We start from the raw sequence: 11763 nt of genomic DNA, 5'->3' as shown, positions 1-11763 counted from the left end.
GGAAAGAGATGGTCCTTGGAAAAAATGCTTTTTTAGTATTTACTTATAGAAGGTCACACCTGCAGTTTTTGCCTTTTAATACAGTTAACAGCTTTAGAAAAGCTAAATGTTAGAGTGTGGTAAGGTAGTATCTGCTTGGGAGCTGTGTACTGTGGAGTCTGAATGATTATCTGTTTCAGTTACGGATTTTGGATTTTGTCTTTGCAGATCACAAAACTTGTAAAGAACTACAGGTCGCATTCTGCATTGCTTGCCTTGCCATCCAGATTGTTTTATCATAAGGAGCTAGAAGTTTGTGCAGACACTTCAGTAGTAACTTCTTTGTTGCATTGGGGGAAATTGCCCAGGAAGGGTTTTCCATTAATTTTTCATGGAATAAGGGTATGTAAAATGTTCGTATAGTGAAAGTATGAGTAAGGAGGCCTGATAAGTTTGCTGCTGTTGTAGATGAGTTTTCTTTAAAAAGAATTCTAGAACGGATGTGAAAAAAAAGAATAAACTTTCTTTTGCAAGTAATGTGACTTTGTGACCATCTGGTTTTAGAAACAATAACTGAAGTCACATGTTCTAAGAACCTGAGCAGCTGCCCACTGAAGTATGTTGTGGAGACATTTTGATACAAATTTAAAGTCATAGTAGATCATAGAATCATAGAAGAGTTTGGGTTGGAAGTGACCTTTAAAGGTCATCTAGTCCAGGCCCCATGAAAATGTCCCTGCTCATTGCCATTAGATCAGGTTGCCCATAGCCCCTCCAACCTGACCTTGAAGGTTTCCAGGGATGGGGCATCTACCGCCTCTCTGGGAAACCTGTGCCAGTGCTTCACCACCCTTGTTGTGAAAAATTTCTTCCTTAGGTCTAGTCTAAGCCTACCCTCTTTCAGTTGAAAACCGTTGCCCCTTGTCCTGTCCCTACAGGCCCTGCTAAAAAGTCTGTCCCCATCTTTCTTATAAGCCCCCTTGAAGTACTGGAAGGCTGCAATAAGGTCTCCCTGGAGCCTTCTCCAGGGTGAACAATCCAACTCTCTCAGCCTGACTGCATAGGAGAGGTGTTCCATCCCTCGGATCATTTTTGTGGCCTCCTCTGGACCCACTCCAACAGGTCCGTGTCTTTCCTGTGCTGAGGGCTCCAGAGCTGGACGCAGGACTCCAGGTGGGGTCTCACCAGAGTAGCGTAGAGGGGCAGAATCTGCTCCCTCAACCTGCTAGCCGTGCTTCTTTGGATGCAACCCAGGATACAGTTGGCCTTCTGGGCTGTGAGCACACATTGCTGGCTCATGTCCAGCTTTTCATCCGCCAGGCCCCCCACCTCCTTTTTGGCAGGGCTGCTCTCAGTCCCTTCATCCCCCAGCCTGTACTGATACCAGGGATTGCCCTGACCCAGGTGCAGGACCCTGCACTTGGCCTTGTTGGACCTCATGAGGTTCACATGGGCCCATGCCTCAAGCTTAGATTGTAGCTCCATCTTAGTCAGTCAGCTGTCTTTAGGTTGCTTTTGTTGGGAGCTTGCTACATTAGGATGAATACAAGCCTCTAAAACTAGAGGATTATTAAGGCTTAAGTAGGCAGGGGAAAAAAATACTACTTTGGGAAAAAGTTTTTTTTTTTTAGTCTTCCAAGAAGTTAGTAAAAAGTGATAATATCCACTGCTTGGAGAGGCTTGGTTTTGAACTCTTCTGCCTTGCACAAAAGCAAGATACCAGCTTGCTACCACACGTTATTCTGAGTTGAGATTTGACTCCTGTCATCATATAAATTCTCCAGCTTAAAAAAACAATGTAATATCTTAGGTGATACACCTATTCATTGGAAAGGGTGTATAGGGAAGAAGAGAAATAATGTGTAACGTGACATCATTTTTTGCATTTAGGATGTATAATAATAATCTGTTAATAAATAGTCATTTCTGCACCTGGTCTTCATCATCTTGTTTCCTGTCCCCTAATACAGGGCAGTGAAACACGTGAAGGTCACAGTCCTTCGTGGTTTAATCCAACTGAGGCAGTTCAAGTAATGCAGTACTGTTGCCACCTTGCTAAAAATGAAAACGCTGCAGTGTCAGTGACTGATATTGGAGTGATTACACCATACCGTAAGCAGGTATAACTGATGTCTAAGAACGTCAAAGTTGCTGTATTTCATCTTGTGGTTTTACATCGTGGCTGTGGCTTGTTAAAGCAGGGAGGCGTATCTCAAAACTTCACTGTTGTGTGTCATATTACACAGTGTATTATCAATTGTTAATGATGTTTCCATTGAAATCTAACCTAGAGAAAGACAGCAGTAATGGCGTTCTACCTTTTTTGTTTGTTTTAAAAATCAGGAAGTTATTAAGGAGAGATCTGCTTGCTGTTTTGGAGGCAGAAGCAGATTTTTCAGTTGGAAGTAAAGAGTACAAGTCAAGAATTCATTATCTAACAGCTGGAATGGCAATCTGATTCTGTCACTCGCTTGCACAGAGAAGTGGAACAAAAGGGAAATGTTGTGAAGTAGGTGGCATGTCACCTTGTTATGGCTTTGAGGAAACTAGAGGAATTGTGACTTCTTAGCTGTCCCATAGTAGACTTGAAGTTTGTGCTGCTATGTAGACCTGTAGACAATGTTGAATGTCAACTTCAAATGCTGTGCTTTGTTTTTAAAACTTAACAGATTTGAATATAAATAGTATGTGATGTCTGCTTTCATTTTAAAGACGATTAAATCTCCTTTGATTTCCAGAGAATGCTCTGGACAGTGTGCATACAGTTTTTCTTGAAAATGTGTGGGTTGGGGAAAACACTGTGAGGTGTGTGGAAAAGACCAGCCCCTTTTGAAGAAATCTCACTTGCAAATTAGAGCTCTGCCTGTACTGATCCTACTGGTCAGGTGTATGCACCTGCCCATGTTTACAAGTACTATTTATTTTTCAAATATTTTATATATAGTATTGATGTGACTGAACCTCTTATCCTCCCTAAAACATTCCACATCACTTAATATGGTTATGTCCTTCATCTGCTTATGATGCAAGGCATACAATAGTAATGTCCACTCAAGTCACCTTGTATTGCAGGAACACTGATTAGAAAGTAGTCAGGCATGAGTTCTTGGTAGGTTTCTTGGAGCAGTTCATGTATAGTCTCCAAACAGCTTTTAGCAGATGGTAATATAATGATCCCGCGTATACCAGCATTCCAGCGCATGAGACTCCTTCTTTTCTTTCTCTTTTTGAGAGGGTATGTAAGGTCAGATCTCATCTGTTTTTCACTCTGTATGATGCAGCTGGCAAGCAGAGATGGAATCTCTGCACAGTCTTCTTGAGAGACTGGGGGGAGCTGCTTGCCCTACCACATCTGTGGTAAGCATGCTTTTGGATATAATGCACATTGGAAGAATAGGGTTTATGGATCTAAGTTGTTCTTCTCATTAAAATCTGGATTATTAAAAATCTGTTGATTTCTGTTTAAATGATGGTAGTGAGTATTTCACCTTCTAAGTTGTGTAATAAGAGTGATACTTCTCAGGAAAAGTTACTGGTTTATTTTAAAACCTTACTAGTGGATGATGGCTAAGCTTGGTGTAGGCATTCCCTGTGACATCTCAGTGTTAAATCACATACTTGTATATGTAGTACGTTTTCAGTTTTGAAGTAATCCACTCTCAAAAGCAAATTCCTTCAAACACTACTTTTCTTTTTTTTTGGTAGGTGGAAAAAATTAGATTTCTTCTGAGAAGTATTGATTTGGCAGACATTAAAGTTGGCACAGTAGAAGAGTTTCAAGGGCAGGAGTACATGGTTATCATCTTATCAACAGTATGTATATTTGTTGTGGTCCTGTGGAGAGTTTTGTATGTGTCTAGTTCTCTGTTTCCTTTTTGATATAGAGCTTTTAAAAATAAAAAAAAAATGTAAAAAGCTATTTTTTTGTCAGTCTGTTACAGCAGTATTTGAAAACAAAGCGTATTTTTAAGTGCATGGACACCGTACAGCATCTGTGTTTCTGGGGTAGATCTTAATCATTGTAGATACTCATGCTGAATTTATTTAGAGTTTTCATGTGGATAATACACCTTTCACTTAAATGTACATAGGGGCAATGGGGACTGGATGCATTATATGTATTAGAGAAACAACTATGTAAATCACAGTATTAAAAAGTAATTGCTATTTGACTTATGAAGGCTGATGTAGGTTCTTACATTCTTCTTCACCTTCAGTTTGAGAATGGTATACAGCTGATGACTTCCCAGACACCAATGCTGACTGTACCTAGAAGCTGAATACCCTTTATCACAACTTACTTATTTTGCATTGGTAGGAGAGCACTTGGTAGTCTTTCATGATCATCTTGATGGTGCACTTTAAAGTACTACCAGCACGGCACTTAAGCATGTTGGTAAAGGGCTTTTCTAGGTGCTAGCTGTTTGAATCTGAAGTTGGCAAATGTCTTGAAGAAAGGGTCTGGGGAAAAAAGTAATCCATGCTATGTTTCTAATTCAGCAGTGCACTAGTCACAGGCTGTCATTTTAACAGTACCTCTCCTCCTTGATTCAGAGTTGGTTTTGGTTGACTACATCTATGTAAATGTGAAGGTATAGGAGCGTAAACTTCATCGCTAGAGACTTTCAGATAACCATGAAAATGCAGGGTATTTAGTTTCACTCTTTTGCAATAAGTGGGTCTTTCAGAAAACTGATGACAAAAGGGAGCGTTGAAATATGGGAAGATGATGTTTGTGGATTTGTGTTGAGCCCACCCCTTGCATTTGACAGAGGGGGAAAGAGGATTGTGTCGCAGAGTACTGGGAGGCTGTTGTTACTTGGAAGCTGGCAGCCCTTGACTCTCACTTTCTTTTGCAAACCTGATGACCAATATGCTTTAGCAGGTGTCTGGGTTTTTTTGAAAGATCTCAGTACATGTTATCTGCAGATGATAAAGATGTAGTCATCATTTTCAAGCAGTTGACTAGAGTGTGGAAATCCTATCTGCAGCAGCTGAGACATCAGGCTTCAGAGGACTGTGGTTGAGCTGAGGTTAGATGCAGGCATGTGCCAGTTCCCTCTCTAAATGCTAGATACTACTGCAGCATATGCACATATCCCTGGTATTTGAATTCATGTGAAAGCCCCATAAAGGGAAAAACTACAGCAGCTTCTTTATGTCCTACTTTTCTGTCCTTTGTCTTCTCAGGCATGTAAGATTGTTTTCTGTGGCTCTTGACAGGAAACTTTTCTTTGTGCTTCTAAGGAGAACTCAGTGTGGAGTTGAGAAGTGCAAGCAGCAGCTAAGTCAGCTGATAGCTGCTGAGGCTTTTTTCAGATGGCTTCTTGCTACCAGAATATGTGATACCAGTCCTTTATGTTCTGAGACATCATCCATCAAATGTGCACTTGTTGTAGGCACGCTGCAGTCCTGGACAGAAGTAAAAATCTCTGCTGGACCAGTGGAAAAGCCTTTCTCTAAAGTTTCCCAACTGTCTAACTTAATACTTTGACCATCAGCAAGTGATACCAGTTCAGCGTACGTGATAGTGTTTGAGGGTTTAGACTTTCTTTTGGTGGGGATTTTGAGCCCTACATAGCTGTATTTCTACAGTGTGGAATTCAGCTCAGAATACAAAAAAGTCTGCATATGCTTGCTGTTTTTCCAAATGGTAATGTGGTTTTGGTGCAGTAAATCTCTAAGTAAAGTAAAAGATTTAAGTGTTTGGAAGGTGGAGTACCTGAGGTGTTTGTGACCCAGGATCCCTCGGGGCTGTTCAGGAATTTACAGTGCAGACAGAGCCTGTGTAAGTCTGAGTAATAGCATGTAAGGTAAACTGATCAAAGGAGGAAGTAGAGACCAAGAATGTGTAGCTGAAGAGGTGACCAGTACTGGACTACTTCTAACAGGAGTACATAGAATTTCCAGAAGAGAGGAGGATAAAACAGTTATGTAAACAACCAAAGCACTGGAAAGCAGGGTAAATGTAGGGGTGGAGGAACAGTTGTTTCTGGAGGGGGTTCTTTTGCGGTTTGGAAGAAGAGCTTGTGGGATTTTCTTACTTGGTTTTGTGGTTTTGTTTTTTTTTCCTGAGGGCAGTGGTACTATGCTTACTTTCTTTGTTCTGCATCATACCATAGCATTTCAGTCCAGTGTTGTATCTCTGTTAAAGGAGTTCTATGTATGTGCTATGCTACTATTTATAAGGACTAATTATTTGGGTCATGAAAATTTTCTTTGATTAAAGGTGGGTTCAAATACAGATGAAATAAATAGAGGTCAAAATTTAATGAGCAGTAGTTAAAACACACTGGTTGCTTTGGCTGTTTTTTCAAAGTGAAGTCAAAGCACACTGATGAGACTACTGAAGAAGGCTTGCAGAAAGATACACTGATTTATCATCTAACTGTAGGAATTAAAATACCAGCAGCTCTCACATTTCTTCTACTGAAAAGATAAAATCACTATTGTTTAGGAAGCAGTTTTGCTTTTTTGTGTTTCAGATTACAGTGGATAGTCCTGATGCTAAAATAAAACTAATACACAATTCTCTTGAAATTGCTGAAGTTGCATTAGTGCAGGCTGTTGGAGAATAGACCTTCTGTGGGAAAGCCAGTGGTGGGAAATAATTAGCTGGCTGAAATTTGGATTGCGAAGCTAATTTGTGCATTGCTGGCACCGAGCTGTAGATTGCCGCAGCAAGCGAATACTATATTAAACTTATGCTATGGGTAGATAAGTTTCCTTCTCCTTATTCTATTTCTAAAATTATCCATAATTCATTTTAGGTGCGATCTCATGAAGACTTATTTGGTGATGACAAATACTGTTTGGGCTTTCTCTCTAACCCAAAGAGATTTAATGTAGCAATTACCAGAGCAAAAGCTTTGCTGATTGTTGTAGGAAATCCTCATGTTCTTGTGAAAGTAAGTTTTGGTTTTGTATCTTTGAATTGCATGTGGTATTTATCACAGTAAGAGAATGATTTGGGGGGTTCATGTGGTGTGAGGGAACGTCAAATGATGTTAAGAACTGGTATGCTATCCTCAGTCTGCATTTGGGGATATCTGAACTCCATAGATTCCTATAGGTATGGACAGTTCAGGCACCTACACGGTAGACTTGCAAGCACAAAGGTAATTGTAACGCTGATCTGTGCGTATGGGCTCCTACCTCCTTTTTCTCCCTAGAAGAGGTCAGAACCTCAATGCTGAAGTTCTCCAGCAGGCTGCAAGTCCACTAAGCATGTTCTGAATAACCTTATGCAATCAGATTCTTCACAAAATGCAGGTGCTTCCCTTTGTAAATGAGGGGTTGGTAGAAGTGATTGTTCCCAAATAATATAACAGCCTGCCAGGGAAGCGGTCTCCTTCTGAAACCATGCATGGTCCTTCCATAGGAATAAGATGAGCTTTTCTTAAGATCTGATAAGATGTTCTGTCTGACTTCCTGGATGAGAAGGAAAGCAGTATTCCAGAAATGGACTGAATAGAAAGTTCAGTCTCCCCACACCTACATGAACAAATGTAACTTAGGGCAGCTATTGGTATCTTCCTCCCATGTTACACCATGCCCCATTTGTAGAGTTCTGTTTCTGGAAAAGGTCCTATTAAATCTCCTGCATTCATGTGCCATGTTAATTTGTTTGAAAATTCACTTCACAGAGCAGCATGATTTAAATTAAACATTAATCTTTTATTGTAGGATCCCTGTTTTTGTGCACTGTTAGAATACAGTTTAATGAATAGAGTTTATGTAGGTTGTGACCTGCCTTCGGAGCTGGAATGCCTGCAGAAGTGAGTGTCTGGTCTTCACTTTAACCTTGCTAGATACAAGTCAGTTTACAATATTTTTAAAGCCAGTATCACTTGAAAGATTAATAAATACAACAACATGTGCAAAATCAAATCCTACTATGATATCATTCTTCAGTACCATAAACTGACTGAGTATTTTTCACTCACCCCATAAGAAGAGTCTGAGCATGAAATATTAAATAAGAGCTGCTGTTGACTTTGGTATTTTATGTATCTCCAAATGATACGTAAATCATTATATATTTGATGAACATAAGGATTTGGGGGTGGGGGAGTACAGGAGAAATGTTTAAGGTGAACTTCATTGTAATTAAAGAACTTTGCTTGAAGATTGATTTAAACATGTCCCTTCTAGTAACACACAATACATTGTTAAACGGGTATTATCTACTAGGTGAAACTCCTTCTTTTTTTTTTTTTTTGACCAAAATTGTTGTTCATGGAAAGGAAAGCAAAATTTTTATCTTACTCTCTTTAATTGACAGGTGTGACTAGTTTTTCAGTGTTCAAGATGCAGTCAGTCCTCATCTGTTTTGAAACTAAGAATACCTAACAGCAATTTGGTCCTGAGCAAATCCAGCACTTTTTGTCCTCGGGGAAAGGCACGTGTTCTGAAATGGTTGGAAGTTTCTCCAAATAACATTTTCAGTACTTTTTTTAAGAAGTGAAAAAGTTGAAATTTAACAGTATAAAATAATAGTGGCAACTTATTTGCTTTTCTTTTTAAAATGTATATGACTTTATGCCTGTGCATAGAACAGTATGCCTGAATCCTCTAAGCTTCAGGAGGATGAACATTTACGGTAGATTTTCCTTATTCTATAATTTCTTCAGCTTCTCAGTTTTCTCAGACTTTTGTGGTGCCTTCTAAACCTGGACCATCCCAAGAACATACACGTGTCTTGTAATTTTGTTATGGGAGTGTTACAGTAATACATCCACAAAGTAAACTGGAATGATACATAAATATCTCCATTTGACTGATGTTGAGTATCTTAAGATGAGCATGCTTTAAAAACCCTACTTCTAGTTTTTAATGCCTTTGTGTATGCAGCTGAGATCACTCAGGATTTGTTTGGTTTTCCAGTCCAGCTATCTGCTGTGGCATGTGTCAGAACAATGCCTCAAATGGTGGGTTAAAAAAAAAAAGGGGGGGGGGGGGGGAGAATTAAAACCATATTTTGCGTTTCTACAAATACACTGTAGAATAAAGTATCTTGTTTTATTTTGACAAAATTAAAAATAACCAATGGGTTAGCAATTTTCCTGCTATCAGCTTCATTGCGCACTGTGCTGTCCCCTTAAACAGTGTTTTTTTTCTTGTCCTCTCCTTGGTGATTAAGTCTTGCCACACAATGCTCTAGGAATAGTTGGACAGCTAGCCACTGTGTTTAGGAACTGCCAGTACAACAAGGTGGCTTTCTGTAACAGATGGAAGTATTTTGCATAGGACTATGCCTACAGAGAAACAAATGGAGGAGTTAAAGATAGCAAGCTTTTGTTTGCTTGTTAACAGTCCACTTGTATCACTTCTGTTCCTGGTATGCGCTGCACTTCTTTCCTCTGCAATGCACAATATGTAGATACTGCAACTTACAAGATGGCAAACGTGGTAAAACATCAAAGCCACATACTATGTGAGGGCAACATGGTACTGTGACATGGTGTGGAGGACCCAGAATTAACACTCACACAGTGTCTGGGTGAGAGAATCCAGTCTGAGTCACAGCTGTATTTGAGCAGCACTCTAGACTATTCATCCCAGCCTCTGCATAGCATTGTGCTGCTTAAGTTGCTTTCACTCATGATGGGCCAGAATAGCTAGCTTGTGTTGTTGCAGTATGATGCTGAAAATACCAGCATTGATGGTGCCATGCCAATATTCTACATCAAACTCGGGAAGTTGTTTAACTAAGAATCTGTCCTAGTTGTTGCCTGTTGAAAGGCCTCTTGCTTCAGGATTGTGTCACGATGTACCACATCTCGCAAACCACTGTGCAGACCTACCGCCGCTTTGACTGACTGCCAGCCTTGCTCTTTGTCAGTGTGCTCATGCTCTCCAGAGAACAGTGAGGAGATCGTAATGGAAATGGATGATGCCTGCTTTATTGCAAGATATAATCCAGAACTTCTGACTAGTATTTCCATGACCTCTGTGTAGCAGAGGATTGATTATATTGTGATACTTAATAGCTACAAGTTAATAATCTTTTAACTGTAATAGCTTGCAAGCTGACATCAGTTTCTACAAAGATTAAAAAAATACTTATTTTTGAGCATTGTGCTTTTATTACTCAGCAAAATTCAAATGATAAATGCCTATTATCATACATGATGTTTATTTGTCTAGAAGAGTTCTTAGTTTAAAGGGCAAGTACACATTTTTGAGGGAAGGGAAAAAAATCTTTCATCCAGCAACTACATTTTGCCAGGAGAAACTCATGTACTCTTGTCACTGATAACTATTCTTATTGTAACTCATATTGTTCACAACTAATACGTGGAAACCTTTTCCCTCAGTTATTAAGAATAGCCTCTGACAGTCTTAAAAAGTACTTCCAGGTAAGTGTTTATACCTCATTGACATGGCTGCACAAAGCTTGCACTCTCTTTATGTTGAAGAAGGGGGAGAAGGGGTATTTCTGTTCCTGCTTCTATTGTTATGCATTTAAAAATACAATTTTTTTCCTAAACCTTTCACCTCACCCTGTGTGCTGCTTGTTACCAATGAGAAGCTGTACTGTGTGATACAAAACAACTTTGTGTTCCTCCTCTCACAATCTTTCTCGTCTTTCTGCCTACCCAGCTGCTACTGAAAACCTTGTTTGAAGAGAGATGTACCCATTGGAGTTGTACAGGATTAAACAGTGTTTGCAACTTTAGAACGGTTTCTTCTGGCAGCTTGATGTGCAGGCAGAGCTGGTTGTTCCAGAGGTGTTAGCTTCAATATTCAAGTCATCTCTTTCATGATGACATATGGCCTGACAAGCTGGAATGGGGAAAAGGGGAGAAAACATTTTGACTACTTACTATTGGTTAAAATCATCTTTCATTTTTACTGTGACACAAATTTACATAAATTTCTTTTGCGATATGCAAAAAAAAAAACCAGCCACTGCTTGCAAAAGTAGCAATGATAGAGTCAGTTTAGAGTCAGTCTCTTTCTTTTAGAGACAGTTGAACTAAATCTTACCTTGCATGAAAAACATGTTTCAGTTACTCAGTCCTGTTTACAGGAACAGTCTTTTCCCAAAAAAGAAAAAAAAAACACCACCTCTTTGTCATGCCTGTTTCTGATTTATTAATTTCTTGCCTTACTAAGAAATTACAAAAGCCAGACTGGTCTTGAGAAGCTTGTCAGAGGTACATTAAGTCAGAGAGCACAGGAACACTATTACAAATTTCTCTCTTTCCCCGCTTCTCTCCAAATATTGTATTAGACATTGTGGGCTTAAGAAAAGCAAGAGACGGAGAAAGAGGTAGTCTGTAAAGCAGACAATTCTGAGCCATTTAACATAAGCAATATTAAATATTCAAATATTAAAAATACCTTTGCAAGACCAGTCAAGCCATCGGAAAACCCTAGAGCTTTCTTTGCCAGAATGAAAGCATGTAGTACTCGCCTCACACTGAAGAGGTGGTCTTGTTTTCTCGGTACTTGTCGCACAGTAGCTGACGGTCTGAGAGGTACATTCTGTGTGGCAGCAGTCTAAGCCTTACTGTGGTCCCAACAGCTGAGTTGCTGTGGCAGCAAGAGTTCCCTCAATGCTTTTTGAAGGAAGTACCTTAACTTGTAGATGGCTGCATTTATATCACAAGGAAGAGGAAAAAGTATGCACTTCTCATAGTGTTTTATAATGGTTTTATCAGAGTGGCAATCCCTCATATTGCTTATTATAATCTTCCACTGACTACTTTTAATGTTTTTAAGTTCCCCTTAAATTGCTGCTGTTCATCTATCCACGTTGCTGCACTGTAGGTCAGG

At 39.6% G+C, this 11763-nt stretch overlaps 1 protein-coding gene across 1 annotated transcript in view; it reads left to right on the top strand.

Moving 5' to 3' along the window:
* The window catches only part of MOV10L1 (Mov10 RISC complex RNA helicase like 1), a gene marked incomplete at its 5' end in the record, with an annotated part of 43417 nt that overhangs the window by 27148 nt on the left and 4506 nt on the right, over positions 1-11763 (top strand). The window contains 5 exons of the mRNA XM_010289403.1: positions 208-381; positions 1950-2099; positions 3685-3792; positions 6750-6887; positions 7666-7757. Of these exons, the coding sequence (XP_010287705.1) occupies positions 208-381; positions 1950-2099; positions 3685-3792; positions 6750-6887; positions 7666-7757 (662 nt within the window). The remainder of the gene's footprint in view (positions 1-207; positions 382-1949; positions 2100-3684; positions 3793-6749; positions 6888-7665; positions 7758-11763) is intronic.

Source organism: Phaethon lepturus, unplaced genomic scaffold (assembly GCF_000687285.1).
Source record: "Phaethon lepturus isolate BGI_N335 unplaced genomic scaffold, ASM68728v1 scaffold2976, whole genome shotgun sequence".
NCBI classification, from domain to species: Eukaryota; Metazoa; Chordata; class Aves; order Phaethontiformes; family Phaethontidae; genus Phaethon; species Phaethon lepturus.
Note: the sequence above shows the minus strand (reverse complement) of the source record. Positions and strands in the feature narration are given on the sequence as shown.